This window comes from Sphaerodactylus townsendi, linkage group LG09 (genome assembly GCF_021028975.2).
Source record: "Sphaerodactylus townsendi isolate TG3544 linkage group LG09, MPM_Stown_v2.3, whole genome shotgun sequence".
Taxonomy (NCBI): domain Eukaryota; kingdom Metazoa; phylum Chordata; class Lepidosauria; order Squamata; family Sphaerodactylidae; genus Sphaerodactylus; species Sphaerodactylus townsendi.
This window is the reverse complement of record NC_059433.1, coordinates 44,363,611-44,390,379: the sequence shown is the minus strand read 5'-3', so window position 1 is coordinate 44,390,379 and position 26,769 is coordinate 44,363,611. Positions and strand designations below refer to the sequence as shown.

General features: G+C 43.3%; 1 protein-coding gene across 3 annotated transcripts in view; it reads left to right on the top strand.

Moving 5' to 3' along the window:
• Positions 1-241: 241 nt before the first annotated feature.
• The window catches only part of SMCHD1 (structural maintenance of chromosomes flexible hinge domain containing 1), a 97,253-nt gene continuing 70,725 nt past the window's right edge, over positions 242-26,769 (top strand). The window contains exons 1-10 of one of the 3 annotated variants that reach the window (XM_048507563.1): positions 242-600; positions 7,606-7,681; positions 8,939-9,100; positions 13,057-13,139; positions 13,225-13,355; positions 17,411-17,525; positions 22,682-22,801; positions 23,633-23,799; positions 25,511-25,604; positions 25,929-26,139. In XM_048507563.1, the coding sequence (XP_048363520.1) occupies positions 457-600; positions 7,606-7,681; positions 8,939-9,100; positions 13,057-13,139; positions 13,225-13,355; positions 17,411-17,525; positions 22,682-22,801; positions 23,633-23,799; positions 25,511-25,604; positions 25,929-26,139 (1,303 nt within the window). In that variant the 5' untranslated portion in view covers positions 242-456. Of the gene's footprint in view, positions 601-7,605; positions 7,682-8,919; positions 9,101-13,056; positions 13,140-13,224; positions 13,356-17,410; positions 17,526-22,681; positions 22,802-23,632; positions 23,800-25,510; positions 25,605-25,928; positions 26,140-26,769 lie in introns of all 3 variants that reach the window. The other 2 variants (XM_048507561.1, XM_048507562.1) reach the window with 2 other exon arrangements.

The following is a 26,769-nucleotide window of genomic DNA, read 5'->3' as shown; positions in this document are numbered from 1 at the left end:
CTGAAACTATTTGGATCCTTTCCAGTTGGCCACTTAAACTTAATCGGCAATTAGCAGCACAATGGCAGCGCTTCCCTCTTTCGGTTCTAAGTCGCCGCTTGGGCAACGGATGTGACGTTCAAGCTTCGGCCCACTCTGCAGACCGCCGACCGGATTGCGAGACCCGCGACAGGTTTCTCTTCCGGGTTTGAGGTGCCTCCCCGCCCCTCTCTCGCATTCCTCCACTTTTGCTTTTGGGGTTGCCCGTTGATCGTAGCCCCGCCCCTTATCTCTCCTCAGCCTCTGGGTGTTATGTCGGCCACGCCCCCTGCCTGCCTCTCTCTCACGGCGGAAACCAAACCCGCTCCCTTCTTCGGCGAATTCCCAACTGGCCGCAGCGCGCGGCGGGGAGAGCGACGCGCGGCCAGGAGCCCCCCTTCTTCGGCTTAGCCGCTTTCCACATCGCGGCGCCTCAACATGGCAGTAGAGAGGAATGACGCCGGCAGTGGCCTGACGGTCTTCGTGTACGATCGGAGGCAGGATGTACTCTCGGACGACAGCGAGAAAGTCGTCCACTGTCATGAGGAGAGCTATGAGGGCTTCCGCAGCGCCGTCTACCAGGTAGGGGCTTCCTAGAGCGTAGTAGGCGCTTACTGGGCGCATCTGTCAACAGACGAGCGCCTCGCGACCCGCGCCTGCGCAGATTGGGCGCACCTGCCAAACGGCGCGGGGTCCCATGGAGGTCCCCGACGTGAACTTGAACGCCAGGGTGGGAGGTGCGCGCGCGCTAGTGAGAGGGAAAGTTTTTGAGATGCGTGCTCGAGAGAGAGAGTTCTTTTTCCTTCGACCCCCAGAAAGGCGCCAAGCGAGGAGAGACTAAAGCAGAGGGAAGCTGGTGCGAAGCGGGGGGGGGGGGGGGGGAGGGATGCTGACGCTCCTTCGGGGTAGGAAGTCCGGGGGCGCCTGCGATTGGTATTGCGCAATTGGGATGCGCCTCCTTCCTCTAGCGAGGCACGGTTCGTGGCAAGAGCGCCTCGGTGACATTTCCGAAACAGCGTCTATCTTATTGACGTAACGGTGATAATCTATATAGGGAGACTTCTACTTGGCAGGCTATGCGATGAAGCACCTTTCCAAATTCCACTGTGCATAAGTTTTTGCAGTGTTATCATAAATGGTTTTTTTTCTCTCCTCCTTCCTGTTCTGGTGTGATAGTTTGTATGTTTGTTAGCTGATGAGCATGTGAACTAAAGTGAGCACTTCTTGATTTCATGGTTCTGTGCACAAGAACATACATGTTCCTCTGAAGATGTCAGCCAAAGTTGCAGGCGAAACGTCACAAGAAAATGCTACTGGAACACGGCCATATAACCCAGAAAACGCACAACATCCTAGTGATTCTGGCTGTGAAAGCCTTTGACAGTACATTGAACATACATGTCTTGTAATACTTTGATAAGTCCCCAGTTCTTTGAGAGAGACCCATGCCATTCAATAAATTTGAGAGATCCCCATGCAGTTCTTTATTGAAATATCCCCATGTTTCAATAAAAAAAGATGACCAATGATGAGAAAAATAAAATGAGACTGATTTTGCAGGAAGCTGTTATAGTTCCACCCCCACCCTATGTTGTAAGGCACATTATTGTACACCATTAGTCCACTTTCAAAATGAAGTGTTACACTGATGTTATGTAGACCGGTAAGCAAAGAACAAAGGTGCCTGTGGAATTTAAGTACTTAACATCATTCAGATAAATTTAGTTTGTTAACCTAGAGAGGCAGTGGCGTACCTGCCTAGGGACAGGGGGTACCCTATGTCCCCGGGCGCCCCCATTTGGTCACGTGGGGGGAGGCGCCAACATTTCAGGGTCGTTTGTGTGTTTTTAAATTTTTTAGTTTTTTAATGTTTCGGCCTGCAGGGGGCGCATTTTTAAGGATAGCGGCACCAAAATTTCAGGGTACCAGCCAGATACTGTCCTGATACCACCCAAATTTGGTGATGTTTGGTTCAGGGGAAGCAAAGTTATGGACCCCCAAAGGGGGTTGCCCCATCCCCATTATTTTCAATGGGAGCTAACAGGAGATGGGGGCTACCCATTTGAGGGACCATAACTTTGGTCCCCCTGAACATAACTTCATCAAACTTGTGTGGCATCATAAGAATAGTTACCAGATGATACCCTGAAATTTTGGTGTCACAAGCTTTAAAAATACACTCCTTCCAGGCACCCCTAGAAATTTGCCCAATATTCTTTGTTTTGCAGTGACTTTGCTCCATTGTAGCCAATGGGGAATTTCTGAGTGTGTAGGCAGGCTGCACATTTTTGAAGATAGAGACACCAGACTTTCAGGGTGGCTCCAGGAGGGTCTCCTGGTAATAGCATCCATGTTTGGAGACCTTTGTTTCTGGGGGTTCAATTTTATGGGCCCCCCAAAGGCTTATGGGCCCCCAAGAGCAGCAGTGGCGTAGTGGCTAAGAGCAGGTGCACTCTGATCTGGAGGAACCGGGTTTGATTCCCAGCTCTGCTGCCTGAGTTGTGGAGGCTTATCTGGGGAATTCAGATTAGCCTATGCACTCCCACACATGCCAGCTGGGTGACCTTGGGCTAGACATAGCTTTCCTGAGCTCTCTCAGCCCCACTTACCTCACAGAGTGTTTGTTGTGAGGGGGGACGGGCAAGGAGATTGTAAGCCCCTTTGAGTCTCCTATAGGAGAGAAAGGGGGGATATAAATCCAAACTCTTATTATTATTATTTTGTTTCCTTGCTCCTGCACATGAAAGCCTGCGGGATGAGTTCTCTCAGAACTCCCTCAACTGCCCCCCCCCCCCACTCCAGAAGCAAAGCTCACCAAGCTTGGATTCTATTACTCAAGGCCTCTTGGAGCCACCTTGAAAGTCTGGCGCCTCTATCTTCAAAAATGTGCAGCCAGTGCTTACACATTCAGACATTCCCCAGAATCTGCCAGGCTCTTCAGCAAGTTCTGTGGGGCTTAGACTTCAATGGGGCTTTCTGTTATGCCCAGATGGCTCTGTGGTAGAGGTTTCAACAGGAGGCACTGTGGTAGGGGTCTTGCTCTGGGTGGGGGCATTTCCTGTAGGGCTGCTGGTCTCAGTCTCCTGAAAGGAACCAGCCAAATTTGCTAAAATATGTGTGGAAGAGGAAAATGCTGTGGGCACCAAGTTGAAGGTAAACCTGATGCCCACAGCATTCAGCCATCACAGGCAAACTTTAGCAAAGTTGGCTGGTTCCTTTCAAGAGACTCACACCAGCAGCCCTGCAGGAAATAAGTGCCCCCAAGGTCTAGCCCAAGGTCACCCAGCTGGCATGTGTGGGAGTGCATAGGCTAGTTTATAGTTAGGCAGAATATATTCTACTTAAACAATAGAACACACAGTCTCTTATCTGTCTGGTGTGATGAATGCAGATGCCAACATTTCTTTAGCTTTTAGCCCTGAACTATGATCCTGCCTGCTGACTCACAGTCTAAAACAGTCTTGTACCTGTTACTTGACAGAACTCCCTATTTATTTGCGTCAAAAATCTCTTGGCATTTCTGGCCCAATTAGATTTTTTTCTATAAAGCAAGCCTTGTAGCTTTGCATCCTGTGGACATGATATCTCTGTTAAAGCAGAAGCAGAATGCTAATGATTTGGGCTGGGTGAAAATGTTTTTCCTGCGGTCCATGAGGAATGGGAAACAAAACTGAAAGCTAGAGATGCTTTATGTTTAGTTCACATACAAAGGCTACTAACAGCACAGATGTTGAAAATCAGTATCTCTATCTTAATGGTTGGATTTGACTTGACATCATTACAGATATCAAGTATAGGTGAAACCAGATAAAGACAACATAAGAAATAAGAAATGTTGGGGGAGGGGGGAGAGAAAATGGGCATCTACAGAGATTTTATAAAGACTTACTCAGAACAAAAAAATAGCCTCATAGTATAGAACAAGGAAAAATTAAAACTAACCACAATTCAGCTGAATAAATATGCAAATAATCTTGACTCTGAAAAAAAATTGCTTTGTACAAACCCACACATTGTTTTGGGGCAAGTGTTTCACTCTGTTTTTAAGTGAGTTGGATAAGAAGGGTTTCCTTCAATATATGCATGAGTTCTTGCTTTGTGACATTGTACTTTTTGATAATCTGTAGCATGTTTGGGTAAAATACAATCAGATTTTTTAAGCATAGTGTGCGCTTTGGTATCTTTGAGTTTAAAGAGATAGTAACACTATTATACAGTACAGACATCAATATCTGTACAGAGCTTATAGACTACATATTTCACATATTATAGCAGTCAAGATTATTTGAATTCTCAGTTTAACTGAAATGAGATTAGTTTTGATTTTGTAAAGAAGGCAGTGAAATGAATGGTAGATAAAGTTTCAGAGTTTTACTTCAAGATAGACTTTTAATATTGAAATTATTAGCTTCATGCTTATCAGCATGGTTCCTTCCACACATGCAGAATAATGCACTTTCAATCCACTTTCAGTGCACTTTGCAGCAGTGTGGAATAGCAAAATCCACTTGCAAACTGTTGTAAAAGTGGATTGAAATTGCATTGTTATGCATGTGCGGAAGGGAATCTGGAAGGGCAGAGTGAGGAGAAGACAGCTCCAGGAACCTGTTATCTCCTTGTTAGTCTCTCTCTCTCCCTCTCCCCACCCCTCCCCCCAGCTTCCTGGTGGGAGGTATAGTTTTGGTACAACTTTGCAAGTACTAAATACATTTCTGTTTTGAACTTGTTGTTCAGTATCGTAGTCTGCTGAGAAATGATTACCAATACAAACAATGATGCAATACTTCTAATTAAAATGTAAAAGCAAACATAATAAGTGATGAGGTGCTTAGAGACTTTCTGCAGAGCAAAAGGAAACTAGACTCTAGTAATTGAAGCTTGTAGTTTGGGCTTTTAAAAAGGTTAGAAAGCTGCAAATGAAGCTTGATAAAATATTATTGAATTATCTAGGATAAACTATATGTTTTTCTTGAACACTGAAGTCAGCCTAAGCACATTCAAAAAGGAACATGCACAGTTAAGAAACATGGAATGGACATTTGAAGCTTAACTTACAGATAGGGATTATTATCCAAATGATTTTAGGTGTGAAAACACAACATGCCTTTCTTTGACATGTTGCAGACTGTTGTGACAAGACAGAATTAATTTAGACTTGGCTTCTTCCATAATAAGGGACATAGATACATCCCTGCCGCCTTAAAGATCTTCAACTCTAAAGTGTGCCAACAACTCCTCTATGGCTGCCCGTTGTGGATTCAGGTATGGAACACTGAAGCCGAGCGAATTCAATCTAGGTTCCTGTATAAGATCTTTGGAACCCCTCGCTCCATACCCTATGCAGCCTTGTGTTTGGAAGCTGGCCAACATCTGTTGGAAACCATAGCCTGGTGCCGCACTTTTAGGTTCTGGCTACGCATCTGTTTTCACGACGGCCAGCTCAGCTTTACCTCAAACGCGCTCTCTTATTTGGTCTCGACGGAGTGGTGGATTCATATAACCAATAAGTTGCAAGACCTAGCTGTGTCCCTTGATGATTTTCTTCTTATGACTGCTATGACTCTTTGAGCAGGACTACCAGAAACTGATGGCACAAGCAAATAAAACCTGCTCTCCAATCCATCTGCATATTTTGCCTCGTTTTCCCACTCCTGCTATCTACATCTTCTACATGAGCCCACTCTGAGACGCGCTGTCACCTTAGCCAGATGCAATGTTCTTCCTTCCACCAGACGATATAACAGAGAGCACCATCTTCCATCCTCTGATAGATCTTGCACCTGCAATCCTGACCTTGAAGAAACCGTCCATCATGTTCTATTATATTACCCTCTATATGCTGTAGAGCGGGAAAGACTACTTAATCCTCTCTTAGCTGCTCTAGGCAACACTACAGATGCTGTCAAAACTTTGTTCTTGTTAGACAGCAACTAAACTGTTACCATCGAACAAACTGCTAGATTCTTGTGTGTTGTCATCACTGAACGTTCCGAAATGCTTAGCAGACTAAATCCCAATTCAGTGGTTTAATATTTCAGCTCTCATGGTGCTTGGTTTTTTTTAACTCTTTTACCAGCCAATTTTAATTTCCATTGTATAATTTATATATATGCCATTAAAGGTTTATTTAAAAAAATTAGAGTTAGAAGGGTTCAGGAAAGAGTGGTGTAAGAGAGTGTTGGGCTAATATCCAGGAGATCTGGGTTCAAATCCCCACTTGTGCCCTGGAAGCTCAGTAGGAGACATTGGGCTCCAGGGAAACTCAGTGGGTCACTCTCTGAGTCAAACCTAACTCTTTGGGTTCTTGTGACGATTACATGGAGATGACAAGTATGATGTAAGCCACTTTGGGTCCCCATTAGGGAGAATGGCAAGGTACAAATGGATTAAATAAATAAGAACAAACAGGTTTTCACTAGTTGACTTCTGTTCCTGAAAAAACAGAAGGGAAAATGGAGTTAACTTTCTTGGGTTCAAGATACTGGAATAATGCAGAGAACAACTCTTTAAGGAGAAAAGAGTCCCTTTAAAACACTGAGCTCACTTGGAGTGAAATTAATTGAGTTAAAATGTAGAGAATCAGATGGATGACAAGAAGGAGGAGTAGGAGGAGGAGTTTGGATTTATATCCCCCTTTCTCTCCTGCAGGAGACTCAAAGGGGCTTACAATCGTCTTGCCCTTCCCCCCTCACAACAAACACCCTGTGAGGTAGGTGGGGCTGAGAGAGCTCCGAGAAGCTGTGACTAGCCCAAGGTCACCCAGCTGGTGTGTGTGTGAGTGTACAGGCTAATCTGAATTTCCCAGATAAGCCTCCACAGCTCAGGCAGCAGAGCTGGGAATCAAACCCGGTTCCTCCAGATTAGATACACGAGCTCTTAGCCTCCTCAGCCATGTCTGCTTACAGTGTATTGCAAGTACAGAATTTTCCTGGCTGCTGCTAGAGGCACAACTTTTTGAACTATCTTTGTACTTTATCTAGTAGTTTGAAGACAAACCTAATGATACTGTAAATAATGTTAAATGTCATTTTAAAAAGGCGTTTTGGAAAGACAGTTGACTGACTTCTCCCTCTTATGTTTAAATAATGATTGCCATTATTTTTCTTTCAGGTCCAAACAACTTAGTGCAGTTTCAAAAATTCATTTTGTACCTAGCACTGTAAATTCAATTGGCAGTACATTCAATCCTCAATTTTAAGGCTACAACTGCTGATGTTTTAAGTTTTGTAGCTGTGTCACAAAACAACGTATTTTCTCTCCCCTTACCCACTTGTTGTTTGTACTGAACATCTAGCCTGTTGAATCGTCCCAGACAATTCAGAAGCTTGCACAGTGATTTGTCCCACACACAGTTTTGTGATAAATTGGTTGATCATTAAAAAATGTATTACACAACTTATTTGTTAAGTCTATTGACTTAAATATAGTATTGGGGGGGGGGGAGCAATTTCCTCATGTCTTTTATTTAATTCTTTAGGGAAACCTTTGTAAGGTAGGAATTTAGGGTAATTTAAACAAGTTCAGTTAACCCTAAAATCTTTCATTAATTGCACTATGGAAAAAATAATATTTCGTTTATGTTTATAGGCATGTGGCATTTCCCCAGAAGAAACATTTGTTATCACAACAACTAACAGACAACAGATCACCAGTGAAAATTTTGGTAAGTATATTTTCTCTAAGAGGTACAGTTTTTTAAAAAGTCTTCTGATGGAGGAATCACAGTTCAATGAAAACCCATGCTACAAACATTGAAAGATAAAATACAGATCTTGGTCTTTTGGATGCCACAGGATTTTGCTTCCTTTATAAAAAAAAAGCTGTTTGTTTCTTAATTGTAATACCCAGTGGCGGAGCTACAAGGGGAAGGGGTGTGTGCATTGCACCAGGCACGCACCTGGGATGTGTGTGAAAATCCCCCTTGCTAGGCCTGGCCCTGCCCCACCAGCCTGGCCAGTTTTCAGCTGACAGAAAGCTGTTTTCTGCCGGCTGGAAAAAGTAAGTGGGGGGGCTGCAGGGGAGGGGCCGCATGTGGTGGAAAAGACAGAGTGTGCCCAGCTATGCTTCTGGTAATACCACAACAAGATTTTTACATTTATAGAAAAATATTGCGAAGTCCAAGTGTCTTTTTTTTAAAAAAAAGAGGCAATGCTGCAAGTTTTAGGCATGTGCGCTGGATTACAGCAGAAAGAAATCCACATAAAATATTCAGCAGTCTGATTGATTATGTGGTGCTCAATATTTCGTTACCAAATATCAAGCCAACAGGAGAGAGTTCTAAGTAGCTTTATTTGCAAAGAAAGGGGAGCCATTCTTACATGGGCAGACTCCACTGGCTCATTACATATGCAGCATATTTATTCCTTTTCCCGATTCAGCCACACCCTCTCCGTTCTCCCATTGGCTGAGGATACTAGGAGTTTCAACTCTCCGGTCCGCCTATTTAATGTTGCTCCTTAATGTGTTTCCTTCCTTCCTTTTCCCTGGTATGTGCATTAAAATGAAGATTGTCATCATAGCATGAAGAGAAGTTAATATGTATTAGCTCATTGCTCAGTGCTTACAATCTGATGCGAGCCTTGCCCTATAGCCTAGTTACTCAGTTCAACTGATCTCAGCTGGTCTTCTACCCTAGCCAACTACCACATCCTCTTGTCTCAGGATGTTTCCTTGTTCTGGTAAACTTTCCTTGTTCTGGTAAAAAACTTCCCTTGTTCTGGTAAAAAACACATTTCTCATTTATCATAATTAGATATATGTGATTTTTCAGTAGTGATAAATTGCTTTATATATAGAATAGCTGACTTGCAAATTTAATGACAATTTAAATCAGTGAAGAAATTACAAATGTGATGTGTATTTTGGGAAAATGTGGACAATAAAATTGTTTTTCTTTTAAAGTTTCATGCATATGTTGCAGGTGGGATTGTTCAAGACAGGATGACTTTCTACTTGTTGCAGTCAATTGATCAATCACTCCCCTCTGCAACAAAGGAGCGCATTGAGTTCGTACCACATTATGACACACTTGTGAAAAGTGGAATGTATGAATATTATGCTAGTGAAGGGCAAAATCCGCTGCGTAAGTTTATTCAGCTTTCCTTTTAAATTATAAATGTTGAAGAGAACTTAAAAATTATTTTGTTAGCATTTAAATTCTTTGTTACTGAATAATAAAGTTAACTGTTTAACCCATTTCAGATTGTTAAAAACCATGCTGAACTGGAATGCCAAAGTAAACTTTTAATCTCTAATTGCTTTTTTCCTCCTACTGCTAACACAATCCAGTACTGCTGCTTTCAGTGTTTCCTCATCCAAATTGAACTTTCCAGTTCTAGCACAGATACACTTTTTGGATCATTAGAACTCCCAGATTTGATGCATGGTTCAGTTGCCTAGACAGATTGTATTAAAGAATATTCTTGCCTTTTTCTTTCCCAAAAAGTATTAATCGCTCACTACTAGGTTTTAAATTTTTCATAGTGGTTACAGATTATATGTTTTTATAATGAAAAACTAATTTTGGGAGAAGATTCATTTTTACAGTTATTAACAAAAGATTAAGATTGCTTCTCCTTCTCTTTCTTTTTAAAATGTTATTCCACAGTCCACACATTCACAGAGGGCTGTTTTATTGGCAAGTCTTGTTGTGTTCTGATATGCTCTGTTCTTCCAAGGGAAAGTTAAAATCACTTATTTCTATTTTAGCCTGATTAATCTTGACCCCTGTCCCTTCTCTAAATTCCTGTAGAATCATTGAAAGCTTTTTTGATGAGCTTTTTGGATTAGGTCATAGAACCACAATGATGCCTGCATGCAGATTTAAATTTTCTTTGCAGCACTTCATTAAACAAAATATATGATGTTCCTTTATGGTATAACAATTTTAAATTAAGTTTACTTGCTGATAACATTATTATATATTTATTAAATATTGATAATGTAATGCACTTAAATTTAGTGTTAGAAACTTAATTCCCTTGGTAAATAAAATGGCAGGCTCAACTTTACAAAAAAGGAAAATTTCACTAATAGGCATCTGGAGCAGTATAAATGCTATTTTATCAAAGTGCTATGTTTCCTGTATTGTCGAGGGCTTATGATCCTCTGAAGATACCAGCCACAGATGCAGGCCAAATGTCAGGAGAAAATGCTACTAGAACACATCCATACAGCCCGGAAACCACACAACACCCCACCGCTATGTTTCCCATTGCAGATGAGCCCTTTGGGGGAGGGCGATCTATAAATTTAAAATGGAAAATAAATAAATAATGGTTTCAATGGAAGCAGCGTTTAAATAAGAGTTTAAACTGCTGCCAGAGAATCAGAAGGGGGCAAAGCAGGCACTAGGACCCCATGGACCATATCAGCATAAAGAAGGTCCAGGACGATGTGGTGGATGGTTCACACATCTCCTGACATGTTTATGTTGAAAAGGGTATAACAATGTGAACTATTAGAACACTTAACAGCTAACAGAAGCTGTCTTAACAGGTCTCAGTTTCAACTGCTTTTCTTGGGTCTCTTAACTCTGCCCATCAGCTGAAATTCTTAAAGTGATATCATCACAATAGTGACTAGGGTTGCCAACTGTGAAATTGAAATGGGGGGTGGTGGAGCTTAAGGGTTTGAGAACAGGGGGGGATCCTCAGCAAAGAATAATGTGGTAGAATCCACCCTCCAAAGTAGCTATTTTCTTCAGGAAAAACTGATCTCTGTAGCTCAAAGATCAGTTGTAATTGTAGGAGATCCCCAGGTTCCACCTGGAGGCTGGCAATCATAATAGTAGCCGTTCTACACTGAACATTATCTGGCCTCCTGATAAGCTAAGCTTGCTGGTGTACTGTGATTTCTTGTATGAATAGTATTCATATATCAAGATGAAACGACACTTGTGCATTGCATATTTTTGCAATATGATTCCTCCCTGCACACCTACTTCAAGTGTCTACAGAAGCTTGGTATTGCCGTGTCCTGTATACATGCCCACATCTCTTGCAAGGAATACTCTTTGCAAGTAGTGCTCCTTTCCTTCTGAAAGGGAATGCACCAGTGGTTTGCTTTCTTTAAGATGTATATTATTTCTTTCTTGTGCTGAACTGCTAGAACCCTGCTAACGGCCTTTACTCTGTAAATATAAGTTGCTTGAGCCAAAGTTAAATTGAGGTGTTCCTTGCTTACGTGAAGACATTTTTGCCTCTTAACATCAAGTTTATGGAGGCCCAGTTTCACAGTGTTGAGATTTCTCCCTGAGTATTGTAACAAAGTAGTATGTGCTGCTGTCTCATCTTAAGGAAGCTACCAGAACTGAAACTGTTCACAACACAAGGGTTTTTTTTTCTGGGCGAGCAATAGTTTTTGAAAGCAGCAAGTGCTTCTATCAGTGTCTTGTTTACAGGGTCTGCATAGATTTGTAGATTGTTATACAATTCCAATGCCTTGTGTCCTGTGCAGTGCAGCATTATAGCAATTTTGTAATCCTCTGACTCAACCTCAGCTTTTGTCACTTATAGGTACAATTTTAATTTCTGCCTCAATTTTCTCAGTTGTCTCTTAAATTTCCAGTGAAGTTTAGTTTGGGGAGGGGGGAGGCAGCTCAAACTGTTTCCTTTCAATACAGGACTCCTCCATTTCTGCTTTCCACTCTGTCTGGATGAATTAAATTAGCACCCTTGGGTGCTTAAAGCATTCTGGATACCATAGTTCCCTTTATGCCTAATAAAGGTTTATATATATATATATACCATAGTTCCCATAACACTTGATATTGAGAACTACAGTTCCTTGAATGCATTGAGCATTCATGTCTGTACAATTATTAGGGTATGTAACTGGAATTCTTTACCATCTGAGGCCATTTTCTTCTGTTCAGGGGAAAGTACCATAGATATATTTATTTCATTATGCCTTTTCTGTTTGATTTTACATTATATTGCTAAATGTTGTGAACTTCTTTGAGGACCATGATAGCTATACAAATATTCATTAATATTTGATCAGGGATTAATGTGTTACCCAGGAGGGAGACACAATCTCTTAATAATGTGGGGAATATTAGCTTAGAGCAGACTGCTTATTAATGTTGCAAGAGGCTGGGTAAGGAATTTTTAATACCAGTGTATATGAAGAAAATCCACAGAGAGGAATACATTGTAAATTCGACAGCCTTTATTGTAGGGATAAGGGGTTTATAATCACTTGGTTTAATACAGCAAACACGTACACTCAGAGTTCCTAAGAGATAGATAGGTTGGAAAATAGTTTTGGAATAGAAAGGGGTATGGAATATATGGGTAATATGACTTGATCGCGACGTGAAGAAGATCCAGGGTGCAGTCCCAAGGGGCAACGCGTTGGGCACAGAGACAATGATGGAAAGGTGTCAGTGGCACTGAGCAATTGGCCCTTTGGAGGGAAGGATATTTATAGGGTGAATTATCTCTGGGAGTGTCAGGACAACCTTTGGGGGATGCTGGACAACCTCTGGGAGGTGTCTGGATGGATTGTTTGAGAAACAATAGAGTGCATTGTAAGGTGGTCAGAAGAAATTAGTTACAGAAGGGTGTACCTAGGTTAAGATAATGACATCAGGAGTCTTCTTGTGGCTGGAAATGAGTATCCATTCAGCAGGGCTACTGAATCATTTTGAGAATACATTCTTCCTTGACTGTGGAGCTGAAAATGTGCAGATATAGCAAGCAAGCTGAGCTCATGAGAACAGGAAAACAATTCCTGGAAGTTTCCTTTAGATAGACTTAGCTATTGACAGAGAATCTCTGCAACGCCAGCATTACCCTTTAGGCTGGCTTGTGGGCAGGGATACCTGTGAATAAGCACTCCCCTTGCTATGCCAGGGTGGTATGGAAACAAATGGTAGTGGCATACTACATCTGTGTTAATAATACATATCAATTATTGGTATAGTAAGTTTCTAATAAACATCTGTTGGAACTGTTATTAAAGAGGAGAATGATAAAAAAGGGAATTACCTTCTTGTTGCATATTAACACTCAGAACACTTTTTCTTTTCTTCAGCATTTGCACTTGCAGAATTAATTGATAACTCTTTATCAGCTACTTCTCGAAATACTGGTGTTCGAAGCATACAGTTAAAACTGGTAAGACACGATGGAGTTATTTTAATAATTTTCAGACTTACTTGTTCATAGTATCGTTATCTTTATATGCTGTTTCTTTTCTAAGGTATTTGATGATGCCCAAGGAAAGCCAGCTATTGCTGTTGTAGACAATGGAAGAGGCATGACTTCTAAACAACTTAATAATTGGGCTGTGTATCGGTTGTCAAAATTCATACGGCAAGGTGACTTTGAAAGGTTAGCCAATTCTCATATTCATGATGTTTAGTTGTAAATTTGGTGAATTTAGAAAACTCATATGAAACTTTCATGTCATGCTTTTAGCGATTGCTGGAGCGAAGTCAGTGTAGCTGATGGCAAATATGTTGAAATTCAGTAGCTGTTGCAATCATTATGAATTGAGGAAGAGGGCACCAAGACTCTTTGGAGAAGAACACATTCAGGGACAAAACTGGTGAAGCAGTGCTGCAAGATAGTAAGGGAGTATGTCAACATGCAGCCCCGAAACCTTCCCAGAATAATTCTGCAAACTTTTGAGAATCTCCTGAAAATCAGTTGAGAAGGCAAGTTTGGAAAAGATCCTGCTGCATGTTTCCAGAAATGGTCATCAACAATAAATAGAAAGTAAGCCATATAGGTTATTACAGAGGTACAGCTTACTAGCCACCTCTCAACGTGAGTCAGGATTTGGGGTGCACACAAAAACTCAGAGGTAAAAAATACAGAGTAAAATATTTTTTAAGGTTTATTTAGTATAGCACATGCTCAATAAACAAAATTACAGAAAAAATAGCTAAAGATTAAGATAATGACATAAAACATTGGTAGCATAGCTTCAAAACAAACAGCAAGCAAAGAGAGAGATGAAAAGTATTGCTGATAAGAACTGCCGGTAGAGTCCAACAGCTTCGAAATGCCTAAGATAGCAAGCTGGAAAAAAAAAAGTGTTACCCAAAATGGTTGGAATCTGCCCCTTTTAAGGTGGGGGAACTAGTGGGAGTAGACTCTTTGGCTTAGCAAAAGTTCAGGCAAGCTTGAGATCTTCGTTGCCTATGTATATTAAGATTAGCTTTTGTAATAAAATCCACAGAACAGCAAATAAAGTTTAACAAATTTTATAAAGGGATAATAGGGATACACAAGCATGCAATAATCAAATCAACAGAACTCACACACAGTCCTAGGATATCCTAGGATATAAGCAGCACTGAGGGAATAGGTTTGCAATAGATGGAGATAATTGGGGAATAAGGATTATAGTCTCTTGATCTTGGATCAGAATGGTCCATTAAACAGAACTAAGCGACCTGCGCTTTGCTCTGGTAGAAGAAAGAACAATGCATTGTGGGACTGTATAAAGAGACAGTGATATTGAACACTGGCTACTGGGAGAGGGGGCTTCTTATAGGAAAAAGGGGACTCTCAGTGTTATGCAGAGTGGCCTTTAATCTCCCAGGACAAATGTGAATCTTGTCTTTTCCGTGGACAGACAAGAGGTGGACATCAGCTGTAAGTGTTGAATCATTAATCTATTGGTTGAGGCATTAGCTTGATGGGCCAAGCTTGAGAATGCCCGAAGGGTGGAGGAAACTGATAAAACTACAGTTTCTATAACAGTGACAATGTAAATGATGTGGTCCTTTTTTAAAAATGGGAATTATAATGGAATTGAGCCATGTCTCTGGAATAATTCCATAACGATCTACAAGGGTAAACAAATTTGCCATTAAAGTGGAGGGGGAGGGCCTCCACTTAAGTGGGGATTCTGCTTTAGTATAACTCAGCAGGAATGCCTCGTCAGGCTCCAGGAAGCGGCTTTGCCTGATTTTAAAGATCATATATATCAGTTCTTCTTCAACTTCTCATCCCACTTTTACAGGAGGTCAGACTGGAAGATGGTTCATAATGTCATTGTCAATCTGGTTTAGTGGAGCACTGGACACGTTAAAGATCGAACAGTAGTAGTTAGACCAAGAAGAACACGGAATATTTTGAATTTGAATTTGATCTTTAGGATTTAGATGTTTTGTAACTGTCTGCCAAAAAGAGTTTCCCACTCCTTGATTTTTTTAGGAGAAGTAAAATAATTGTTTCCAATTATTTTTTGATGAGAAATTTTTTTTTCCTTTTGAGGAGGATTGTTCTTTGGTAGGATATTTTTTTTATGGCTAAGAGATAGTTCTTTGTAGGACTCACAACTACATTCTGATTTTCGAAATTAGTAGTTGAATAGAGAGCTCTTAAGAAAGTGCTTCTTATTCTTACTACACTCTGTATCAAACCATGCTCTTGAATAGGGTCGAACATTCAAATGGCCGGGAAGTTTTGCCACGGTTTTTAACTGGTCCATCAAGTTGGAATAATGCATGTTGATACTTTCACTGGACTCAGAAGATATTAGGTTTGATCTAATTCCACTGAGTTCATTTGAGTCATATAATAATGTTAATTTCTTCTCGGTTTCAGTTGACCAAATAATTCTTTTTATGATGTTAGAATCATTATATGGAGGAGTGTGAATGACTGATTCTCTGCTATTAGTTTTGGTCTGTAAGAGAATTTCAATTGGGCAGTGATCACTTTCTGTTCTGTTACCGATGGCAAATGAATCAATTATTTTTAAGGTATCATTCGTGCAAAGACCATAATCCCGATTATTAAAGCTAAAACAAATCTGCCTTCAGCTTATGTAGTGAAGTATTTACTTAGTGATGCATCTTCTGAGATAACCTTTAGGGTCGCTACATATCTAGCGTAAGTAATATCTCAAAGACGGTACTAAAATGTGTCCCTCAATGTATCAAATCATCTAAATTACATTGATTTGATATCTGAGGCTCAGGTCATTGAGGTAAACATGGGAAGTCATTCAAATCGGTTTTGATTAACATATGGATGTCGTGGTGTATCTCCGGAGAGTTTGTGTATGATTTGTCCTAATTTGGTGTACTGGATTCCTCGTTGTATTGCTGTTTATCATACAAACATACTGTATGCAGAATTATTTATGCCTAATAAAGGTTTACTGTACTGTACTGATGTGGTCCTTGAGGGGAGATTAGTCAGAGGTTTTTGGGTTAATACAACACTGGCAGGAACACTTGGGGCAAATACATTAACAAGTTCTTTGTCTTCGCAAAATGAATAGTCCAGGGCTGGAGATGACAGCTTCCAAGGCAGAGGGATTGTGTTCTCTTAAGCCCTTTAGCAAGGGTGTATGACAGGTATTTTGCATGTCAAATACAAGCAAGGGCAAGTCCAGACAAGATTTTATCCTTGTGGATACTCTAGCCCAGGGGTAGGGAACCTGCGGCTCGAGAGCCGCATGCGGCTCTTCTGCCCTTGCACTGCGGCTCCACGAGCCAAGCCACCGGCCCCATCCTTGCCTGCCCTGCAGGCAGCAGGGTGGGCACACCAACTGCCTGCAGCCGGCTTGGCCGCGCTGCAGGCTTCCCCTCTCGCCCACCCCATTTGAGCGAGGCGGGCGCTTTCCCAGTGGCCAGCGAGGCCGAGCCGCTGGCCCCATCCTTGCCCACCCTGCAGGCAGCAGGGCGGACGCATCCATGTGCTTCTCAGAATGAACGAGTAAAAGGTAAAAAAAAACCCAGTATATACTGTGTTATCTTTTAAATGTCAAAAATAATTTGTGGCTCCAAGTGTTTTCTTTTCCCGTGGAAAACGGGTCCAAATGGCTCTTTGAGTGTTAAAGGTTCCCTACCCCTGCTCTAGCCAATGAAGAGAATGGGCTCCCCATTTTGGCAAGGCACTGTTAGGCACCCTAAGGGTTGGCAGGATGCGTGGAGACACTGTTATCTCAAAAACAGGGTTCCCCCAAACCACCATGGATTGGTCTGGTAACATTGACTCTCCGATGGAGTTTTCAAGGCAGGAGATGTTCAGATGTGGTTTGTCATTGCCTGCTGCCTGCACATCACAACCTTGGTATTCCTTGGAGGTCTCCCATCCAGATACTTACCAGGGTTCACCCTGCTTAGCTTCTGAGTTTTGACAAGATCAGGCTAGCCTGGACTGTCCCGATCAGAGCACTTCATCTTTCTAGAAGCTGGCAAATGAGGAGTAGGTGGTACTATTCACATAGGTATTTGTGATAATCATGTGTAACATCTTATCCCTGAATATTTATGTAAATATATAATAAGGATATTTTGTCCTGTTTATGGTAGAGTAAATTTTACATATTTTTGCCTAGATCATAAATAGCTACATACTGAGTTGAATAATACTTGTTAAACAGTTTTAGAAATTTGTTTTTTATCTGGCTTCAACATTAGCGATCATTCAGGATACATACGCCCTGCAGCAGCCCCACGCAGTTTGAACAGCGACATATCATATTTTGGGGTCGGTGGAAAACAAGCAGCATTTTTTGTTGGTCAGTCAACCAGAGTAAGTAACTTTGAATCTTCATTTGTAATTTCAGTCAGTTTGTGCAACTTATTGGCGTGGTCCAGTTGCTTGGAATGCTGTGTATTGCTCTTCTTCTTCCTTTCATCATTCTATAGTAAGCAGTTTCTCCCACCCCAACATTAGCAGCAGTACTCTTTTGCCATATGACCATAGCTGAAAACCTGGAAGTTGTAGGCTCAAGTCATGGAGTTGCTTTGCTTATTGCAGGCGAGTACACTGCAGGGTTTCTGGTACTCCTCTAGGAGGAGGGATCACTCATTCTTTTACTTGCTATGTTTGTATGTTATGACATAGTTAGATGGGGCATGAGCTTCATCCAGTAATTGTGTTAGGACAAGTACATCTTGATGTTTCCAACTGTGATATGCTGCATATCTGTCAAATAGCCTTCCTCTCTCCTTTCACTGTCTGTGGCAGGGGCATTATCATGTTTATTGTTCGTTTTAGCTGAGCCAGCCTGTTCAGCCCTGCCTGGGACAGACCCTCCTGTTGGTCTGCCTGCCTGCCAGCCAAGCAGAAGTCCACCTGGTGAGCTGCCGCCTGCTGCCATTGGGAAGGAGTGAGAGTCCTTCCCCACCCATCCCATTGGAAACACCTGCAGGGGGTGGGGCCTGGCAGCCACAACAGGAGTTCCACCAGCAGCCCAAGGCAGCCAGCCTGTTCAGCCCTGCCTGGGACAGACCCTCCTGTTGGTCTGCCTGCCTGCCAGCCAAGCAGAAGTCCACCTGGTGAGCTGCCGCCTGCTGCCACTGGGAAGGAGTGAGAGTCCTTCCCCACCCATCCCATTGGAAACACCTGCAGGGGGTGGGGCCTGGCAGCTACAACAGGAGTTCCACCAGCAGCCCAAGGCAACCAGCCTGTTCAGCCCTGCCTGGGACAGAACCCTCCTGTTGTGGGGTCTGCCTGCCACTGCCAGCCAAGCAGAAGTCCACCTGGTGAGCTGCCGCCTGCTGCCATTGGGAAGGAGTGAGAGTCCTTCCCCACCCATCCCATTGGAAACACCTGCGGGGGTGGAGACCTGGCAGCTACAACAGGAGTTCCACCAGCAGCCCAAGGCAAGCCAGCCCTGTTCAGCCCTGCCTGGGACAGACCCTCCTGTTGAGATCCTGCCTGCCAGCCAGCCGTAGCGGAAGTTGCTGAAATCTGAGCATAATATCACCCTCTCTTCTTAGGACGCACACATCAGCTGTGAGAGAGCTGGGTGTCTCATCTCCAGGACATACACATCAGCTGTGAGAGAGTTGGGTGTTTTATATACCGATGCTGCTTTTCAGGACTGACCAGGGTGGCCAGTGGCAGTGGCTCCTGGTTGTTGTCTGGACTACATTTGTCTAGCCTACATCTTTAGCTTCCACCTTACAGCTCTCCTGACTTGCATCTAGGCGGCTGGCTCAGGTGGTGTGAGCCCTGGACCCGCCTCCTATTTAAATAGACATTCCATCACAGGAGAAATCCTTACCATCACCCCCCACCGATCCCACTGGGAACCTAGATGACAACGATGCCCCTTTGAGGAAAGGTCTCCCTGGTTTTTTCATCTAGCATCTTCATTTTGTATCCCTCTTCCCTTAACCCCGACTTGTTGCTGGTGCCTTAGGGTCACCTAGATTACTTTGACAGATGGTATTATTATTGATAGATGTTAGTTGATTATAGATTGTATTAGTTCATAGCTTTGGAACTGTATTAGTATATATAGTGGGTAGTTATTGGAGTTGTATTGTAACTAGTACTATAGCTAATCCAGCTTAAGGCTGGATTGATTAAGACTGGTTCAGCTAGTTATATTGGGGATATTGGTCAGGTTTTAGGAGGGAGGGAGGCTGGTAGAGTCATGGGGGCACAAATTCGAGGGCTAGGGATCCCTGTGGATTGATGGGGCCAGGGTAAAGATACTGCGGTTGGCTGGTGGCCATACTATGATAGAAGACACACGAGAAGCAATTATGCTTTCGCGTCTGCCTTCTGACCTCCGAGCCTATCCAGCTTGATGGTGGAAGTTGGAGTTCAGGGACACTCTGCTTCATCTTTGGTGTTAGTGTAATGCCAGGTCCATTAATAATAAGAGCCACGCGGTACTCCGGGATTTTCTCCGAGGAGCCCAGCAGGTGGACCTGGCATGTGTATATCACCCGAAACCTGGAGTGCTTAAAGGTGAGGGCAGACCCATTAAGCCTTAAGCGAAGTACGGCGCCCGGGTTTTCGCGTGCCTTCCACCGATCCACCGAACCCAGGGCAGGCGATTGGCGGTGTAGCATTGTTCATCCGGCGGGAATCTATTCCCTTCAGGGGCAGCCCCGCGTCCCAGAGGTCACCCGGCATAGAGATAATGTGTTATTCGGCCTGGAGTGAGTCGACCTTCCGGGAGAGGTTGGCTATTCTCCCTGGTGTACCGGTCGCCCTAAAAGCGCACCAGGAGACAGCCTGCGGCTTTGCTGGAAGGTGAGTGGCCGGACTGGGCGTTGCGATTTCCCCAGACTTATCGTCTTGGGGGACTTCCAACGTCCATGCACCCGGCGCTGCCTCATGTCACGGCAACCACGGACCTATGAAGTGTCATCCATGGCGACTCATGGGATCCCACTTGGTTTCCTGAGATGCTCTGCGGGACCCTGAACCCTTGGCACACTCGATGAGCAAGTGGAAGGTGGAATTCCCGACTCTCCGATGCCATTGATGTTGTTGCTCCCGGCGTCCTCTACGATCCCCGCTCTCGGCTCGCTCCATGGTATACAGAGGAGCTGGCGGCTGTATGAAGCGGGGCTTAGAGCGTCTAGGCGAAGTGTGGAGGAAATCTTTCGTGTGAAGCGGCTGCTTAGCGAACATCTTATAGGGCGGCTTATGAAAGCCTACGAGATGGCGAAGGGAGGCCGAAGAGAGGACTTTCTTCTCCTCTCCTCCCTCGGCGTCCGCTAGCTCTCTGCGCTTAAGCCAGCACAATTATTTAGCATAAGTCGGTCATTGACCTCGCTTATCGGAGAGATCTTCAAAACCCTCAATTGGATATTAGCTGTGAGGCATTTATGAGCTTTTTGGCCCGGATAAAAGATCGGCGTCCTCCGCCCGCGACCTTCCATCCACGTTAGCTTTGAATTAGCGAACTGGGGAGACTCCTTACCCGTCGCTTGGTCCTTGTTTGACCCAGTTTCCCTGCTCATCTCTGAAGCCGCTGTCGACAGAGCCTTAGCTGCTGTTAGACCTACTACCTGTCCTCTGGATCCGTGCCCGTCCTGGCTTGTAAAAAAACTTGCGAGGCCGAGAGTTCATCGACCCATCTGTTGAGAGTATCATCAATGGTTCCCTTGAGCAAGGAACCTTCGGGATGGAGTTAAGAAGGAGGCAGTGGTCCACCCACTCTTAAAAAAGACCATCGTTAGATCAGGAGATCTGGCCAATTACCTGCCGCCCGTTTCGAATCTTTACCGTTTCTGGGGAAGGTAATTGAAGAGAAATGAATGCTGGAGCAGCTTCAAACTTTCTGGATGGCGCGCCGGTTTTGACCCCTTCCAGTCCGGCTTCCGTGCTGGGCATGGGGCGGAGACTGTTCGCGTCGCCGTCACGGATACACTCCGATATTCAGCTTGACCAAGGCGGATCGTGGCTGCTGGTGTTGCTAGATCTCACGCAGCGTTTGATGTGAGTGCGACCGCGACCTTTATGGCCCACCGCCTGGCCGCCTCAGTGCGAGGGTACTGTCCTTCAGTGGATAACCCTCGTTTCTCCGGGCGGACTCAACAAGTGAGTCGCGGGGACCAGGCGCTCCCGGAAGTGCCCGCTGTCAATGCGGTTAGCCCAGGGGCATTATTGTCCCGCTGTTATTTAACATCTACATCACGACCCCTTGCTCAGCTGAATTACTGCGGAGGTTTTTTGGGGCTGATTTGCCATCCAATGCGCTGATGACACACAGCTCATTCTGTTGATGGATGGGGAGCAGCCGCCGCTTCTGCGGCTCTACAGCACTGCTTGGAGGCGGTTAAGCATTTGGTTGGTTGTGACAAGAGCAGGTTAAAAACTAAACCCATGCGAGGCGGCGGAGATCCCCTCTGGCTTGGCCGTGAGGGGGGGGAGGGGCCTTCCAGCCGCCCGGTGTGGGGGGGGGAGGGTCACGTGCGCCCGACCCCCCTCCGTTCGCAGCCTGGGGGTCCCTGGATTTTGTCTCTTTCAATGGAGACCCAGGTGGCCCATACAACCCGAACTGCCTTTTTCCACCCTTTCGATCAGGCCCGGCTGACTGGCCCCTTCCTCTCCAGAATGGACCCACAGCCTCTGTGATCCATGCAGCGGTCATCTCAGACTAGACTGGCCTTGTGCAACTTCGCTCTCTGGCGGGCCTTCCCTTCTGTTTGATCCGGCGATTAAAACTGGTCCACCATGCAGCAACCGCGTCTGCTTACAGGCAGCGCCTTTGGGAACACATCCAGCCTGGTGCTCGCGAGCAGCTGCACTGGCTTCCGAAGTAGAGTTCCGGATCATCTTCAAAGGTGTTGGTGCAGTGACCTTTAAGGCCATTATTCGCTGCCTGGAGGCCGCCATCGTATCTTCGAGACCGCATCACCCGCCATACGTCCCTACGCGTGGCCTCTCCGATCGAAGCAGAAGGCCAATTTACCTGGTGGTCCCTGGCCCCTCATGCGATCGCGGCTGAAAGCCTCCACACGGGCCAGGACCTTCGCATGGCCTTGGCCCCGGCCTGGTGGAGCGGCGCTCTTCCTCCAGCTGTCCGGTCCCTCACCGGGACCCTCGGGAGTTCACCAGAGGCCTGTAAGGCGAAGCTGTTGCGCCCGAGAGCCTTTGGAGGAACCAGCCGCCATAGTGCCCCTCCCGTGGCCCTTAACATCTGGGCCACCAAACATCTAATGAGACTCGCCACGCCTCCCTCTACCGTGGGGAGGGAGGGATTTTATATTATTAGAATGCTGGACGCCACGTATATCTTGATCTTAACTCTAAATTTAAACCTTGAGTTTTATATTCGGTAAATGCATTGGGAATTTTATCGCTGCTTTTAAATGTTTATTTATTTATATTGTGTTTTAATTGTTGTACACCACCCAGAGCCCTTCGGGGATGGGGCGGTATAAAAATCAAATAAATAAATAAATAAATAAAATTTTAAAAAACATCTTCAACAGATGATAAGCAAGCCGGCAAATGCTCAAGATGTTCATGAACTGGTTCTTTCTAAAGAAGATTTTGAAAAGAAAGAGAAAAATAAAGAAGCTATTTACAGTGGATTCATTAGAAATAGAAAGGTAATGCAGTAGCTCCTTAGCAGCTTGTTTATACATACAAAACAGTTGAGAAGTTATTTTAATAGTATACAGTTAAGAAGAAGAAGAGTTTGGATTATTTCCCCCCTTTCTCTCCTATAGGAGACTCAAAGGGGCTTACAAAGTCCTTTCCATTCCCCTCCTCAAAACAAACACTCTGTGAGGTGGGTCAGGCTGAGAGAGCTCCAAAGAACTGTGACTAGCCCAAGGTCACCCAGCTGGCATGTGTGGGAGTGTACAGGCTAATCTGAATTCCCCAGATAAACCTCTACAGCTCAGGTAGGAGAGCGAGGAATCACCTGCTCTTAACCACTACGCCACTGCTTCTCCTTAGAAGAGTTAGAAGAGTTTAATTTATATCCTACTTTTCTCAACCATAAGGAGTCTCAAAGTGGCTTACAAACTCCTTCCCTTCCTCTCCCCACAACAGATACCTTGTCGGGTACGTGGGGTTGAAGGAGTTCTGAGAAAACTGTGACTAGCCCAAGGTCCCCAAGCAGACTTCTTGTTTAAAAGTGGGGAAACAAACCTGGTTTACCAGATTAGAGTCCGCCACTCCTATTGAGAAGTGAGGAATCAAACCAGTTCTCTAAATTAGACTCCACCTCTTTTCACCACTATACCATTCTGGCTCTAATTACTTATTAGGATTTGGGTAGCATGTGAATTGTAGCTGCTAGTCTTTTCTGGTATATAGCTTGAAATGAAACACAGGATCAGTTCTTGCCTAAATCCCTTGATGAATTAGTGGGCAAATTAAATATCATGATGTTTCATGTTGTGTAACTTCTTTTTTATCTTCCTTTCTCTTAGCCTTCTGACTCTTCCCACATTGTTAATGATGATGAACGATTCCTGCACAATCTCATAATGGAAGAAAAGAATAAAGAAAGTTTCACTGCAGTCGTTATTACGAGAGTACAGCCAGATCATGCGCAGTACTTGAAAAACAACTTTTACCTTTGGACAAGACAACTGGCGTAAGTTAACATTTTATGTTCAGAAGCTATTAATTGCAGACCATTATATTACACATTTTCATTGTGCAGTTCCCACAAAATATGAAAACTATCTCAGGTGTGGTATTTATGTCAGACTGTTAGTAGGTAGAAGGACATATTTATGTCAGATTGTTAGTAGATGGAAGGACATAAATAAATACTTTTGGGCCTGGAGCCCTTTGAGAAGAGTATGAAAATTAGACTATCTTCCATACTTGATTTTCCCACCCAAAGATTGGAAGTAGTAGAGTTTGTCATGCTGGTAAACCTTACAGTTGGTGGGGTGATCACTCAGACTCGTTGGACCAGTTCAGGTACACTGTGAAACCATTGTTTATTTAAACTAGCCAAAGTTAGTTGATCATGTGAATACAAGACCTTGTAAACCACAATTAATCTTAACTATGGTTTAGCATTATTTATCATCCTGGTTCTATCCTAGTCCCTTTCCTGCTAGCTGGTACTGTATGGGATTTCTGGTAACAGCCTGGAAAATGGATCTATGCATTCATAGTGCAGATTAACAGTGCTATTCTAAAAGGGTGAATGGAACAGTTGAGGAGGCACCTTGGAGCTGGTGTAAATGCACTTATTCTGGTTTAAATGGCATTTGTGCTGGTACTGAGGCACTTATACCCACTCTGTGAAACTGCGTGGCAGTGCAACACTTGGATGCCAACATAGCCACAGCCCCAGCGCTCTTTCAGTGCAGAAGCCCATTCAGGCATCGAAGGGGGCATTCTTAGAGGCAGAGACAGTTTTAGTTCGCTTCCTAAACCCTTGAGATCTTAAGCTGGCATCTGGAAGCAGGGCTAAAGGTACACTGTACCAATGCATAGAGATTTAGTATCAATGCACAGAGATTTAGCAGTGCAATCCTGAGGGCGAGAACAGTTGCAGCAAGCTTGGGGATGGTACAGCCATGCTGCCTCCTAAGAGATTTGCTGCACTGTAGCCAACAAGCCAAAAGCAACATTTTCCCCAATCTCTGTGAAGTTTACCTATGCATCACAACAGGCTGCACCTATCGTTTTGCTGGTATAACTCTGCGCCAGCTAATGGGGGCATGTGAAGAGATTGCATGCTGGGAGAAATTTTCAGGAGTGACCATTCTATCTACAGCAGTTAAGCTACGCCTTCACACTGAGGGGATGGAAAAAGCTCTCTCCACATACGTGCATGTGGTTATGTCTGTAGACATCGTTTACTGCTGGAATTTGAAATCTGAAACAAATGAACTGTAACTACATACAAAAAGAGTTACTTAGTTTAGTGTGTATGGTAACAAATTCAAGCTTCAGATACATTATTTTGCTTTTGCTTGTTTCTTAAGGAAAAAAAGCCAACACTGCCATAGCTAACCATTTGTTGGCCATTAATTTGTAGTCAGCTGTGACCTTAGAATTGATTTTATATCAGCTGGATATATGTTATATTTATAAATGCTGTTTAAATCGTTGAGGAATATTTACCTCTCAATAAATGAAAAAAAAATTATTGGCTCGGAGTGCTTTGTGTCAACCAAATCAGAATCTACGCAGTAGCAGAGAGTTCCTCTTGCTCTACAGGGCATCTTAGGTATCTCAACTTTTAGATACCTAACTTAAGCTAAAATAAATGTCTGCTAGAATATTCCATAGCATATAGTTAGATTTTGCTCTGTGTTTTATTCAGACTTTTACTATTACAGACACATATATCATTACTATATACATGGACCAAAAGGAAATGAAAATAACTTGCCAATGAAGGACTCGGGAGTTTTCAACAGTATTGATATTGAGGTAGGACCTGAACCAATATATTTGTAAATTATTATATTTAATATTGATTATACAATGATCTATTATTGTCTTCTGTTACTTTGGATTATTTGATAAATATTAAATTTCAAGAATGATGTACTGAATCACAATAGTCAGTTCCTTCCGTGTAAGGAAGTGTTCTAACAATTAAAGAATCTCCAGATATAACAGGCTGGCAGAATCTAACCCATTAGTAATATTTAGTAGATAGTTTGATAATTTGTGTAATCATTCCATGATGACTGTAATATGGAGGGTTTCTCTATAGCAGGAGAACTTACATTTATTTGTGTTTTTATTTAGATAACTATGTTTGAAAAAGGAAAGATACCCAAGATTGTGAATCTTAGAGAGATCAAAGATGATATGCAGACTTTATATATAAATACAGCTGCTGATAATTTTGAGTTTAAGGCTCATGTTGAAGGAGAAGGTGTAGTGGAAGGCATTATTCGTTACCATCCTTTCTTGTATGATAAAGAATCCTATCCTGAAGATCCTTGCTTTCCTTCAAGTAAGTAAAAAAAAAGTTATTCGTGCTAGTTGGCTTTTAAATAAGAGAGGCTAAATTTGGCCAACTAATTGATGTTTCCAACATTACTAGATATGTCATGTTAACATATACGTTCTTAACTACTGATTCTTTGCATATTGGTAATCAATTGATGCCATGCAAGGATATAAATTAAAACTGTGTATTGGCAACAATGGTCATGTGAGTCAGTGCTGCTCTTTCAAACAATATGTTGCTTTCTGACTGCATGTTTCTGATACATCCTTCTTTTGCCATCATGAGCTTAAGTTGACCTTTAGCATACTCTTTTCAGCTCTTTGAGTAAAAAGAATCATTGGTTCTTAAACAGATAGAAGACTTGGTAACTGAAGGGGAAAACTTTAATATCTTATCTGGAGCTGCTCCATACTTACTGGTATTTCTACATCTGTGGGTGCTTGTTTTAGGATGTTGCTACGCTTTTGCTGTTAAAAAAGTGTTAAAGGGGTAGGTAGGGAAACAGATTGCCGACATTTTAGCAATGATTGTGTCACCTCTAGCAGATAGGGCTGTTGAACTTCAGTAACCTATGCTGAGCAGGTTTTATTGTTTTGTTCATAATATAATGGGCAGTTAGTAATACTGATGAGA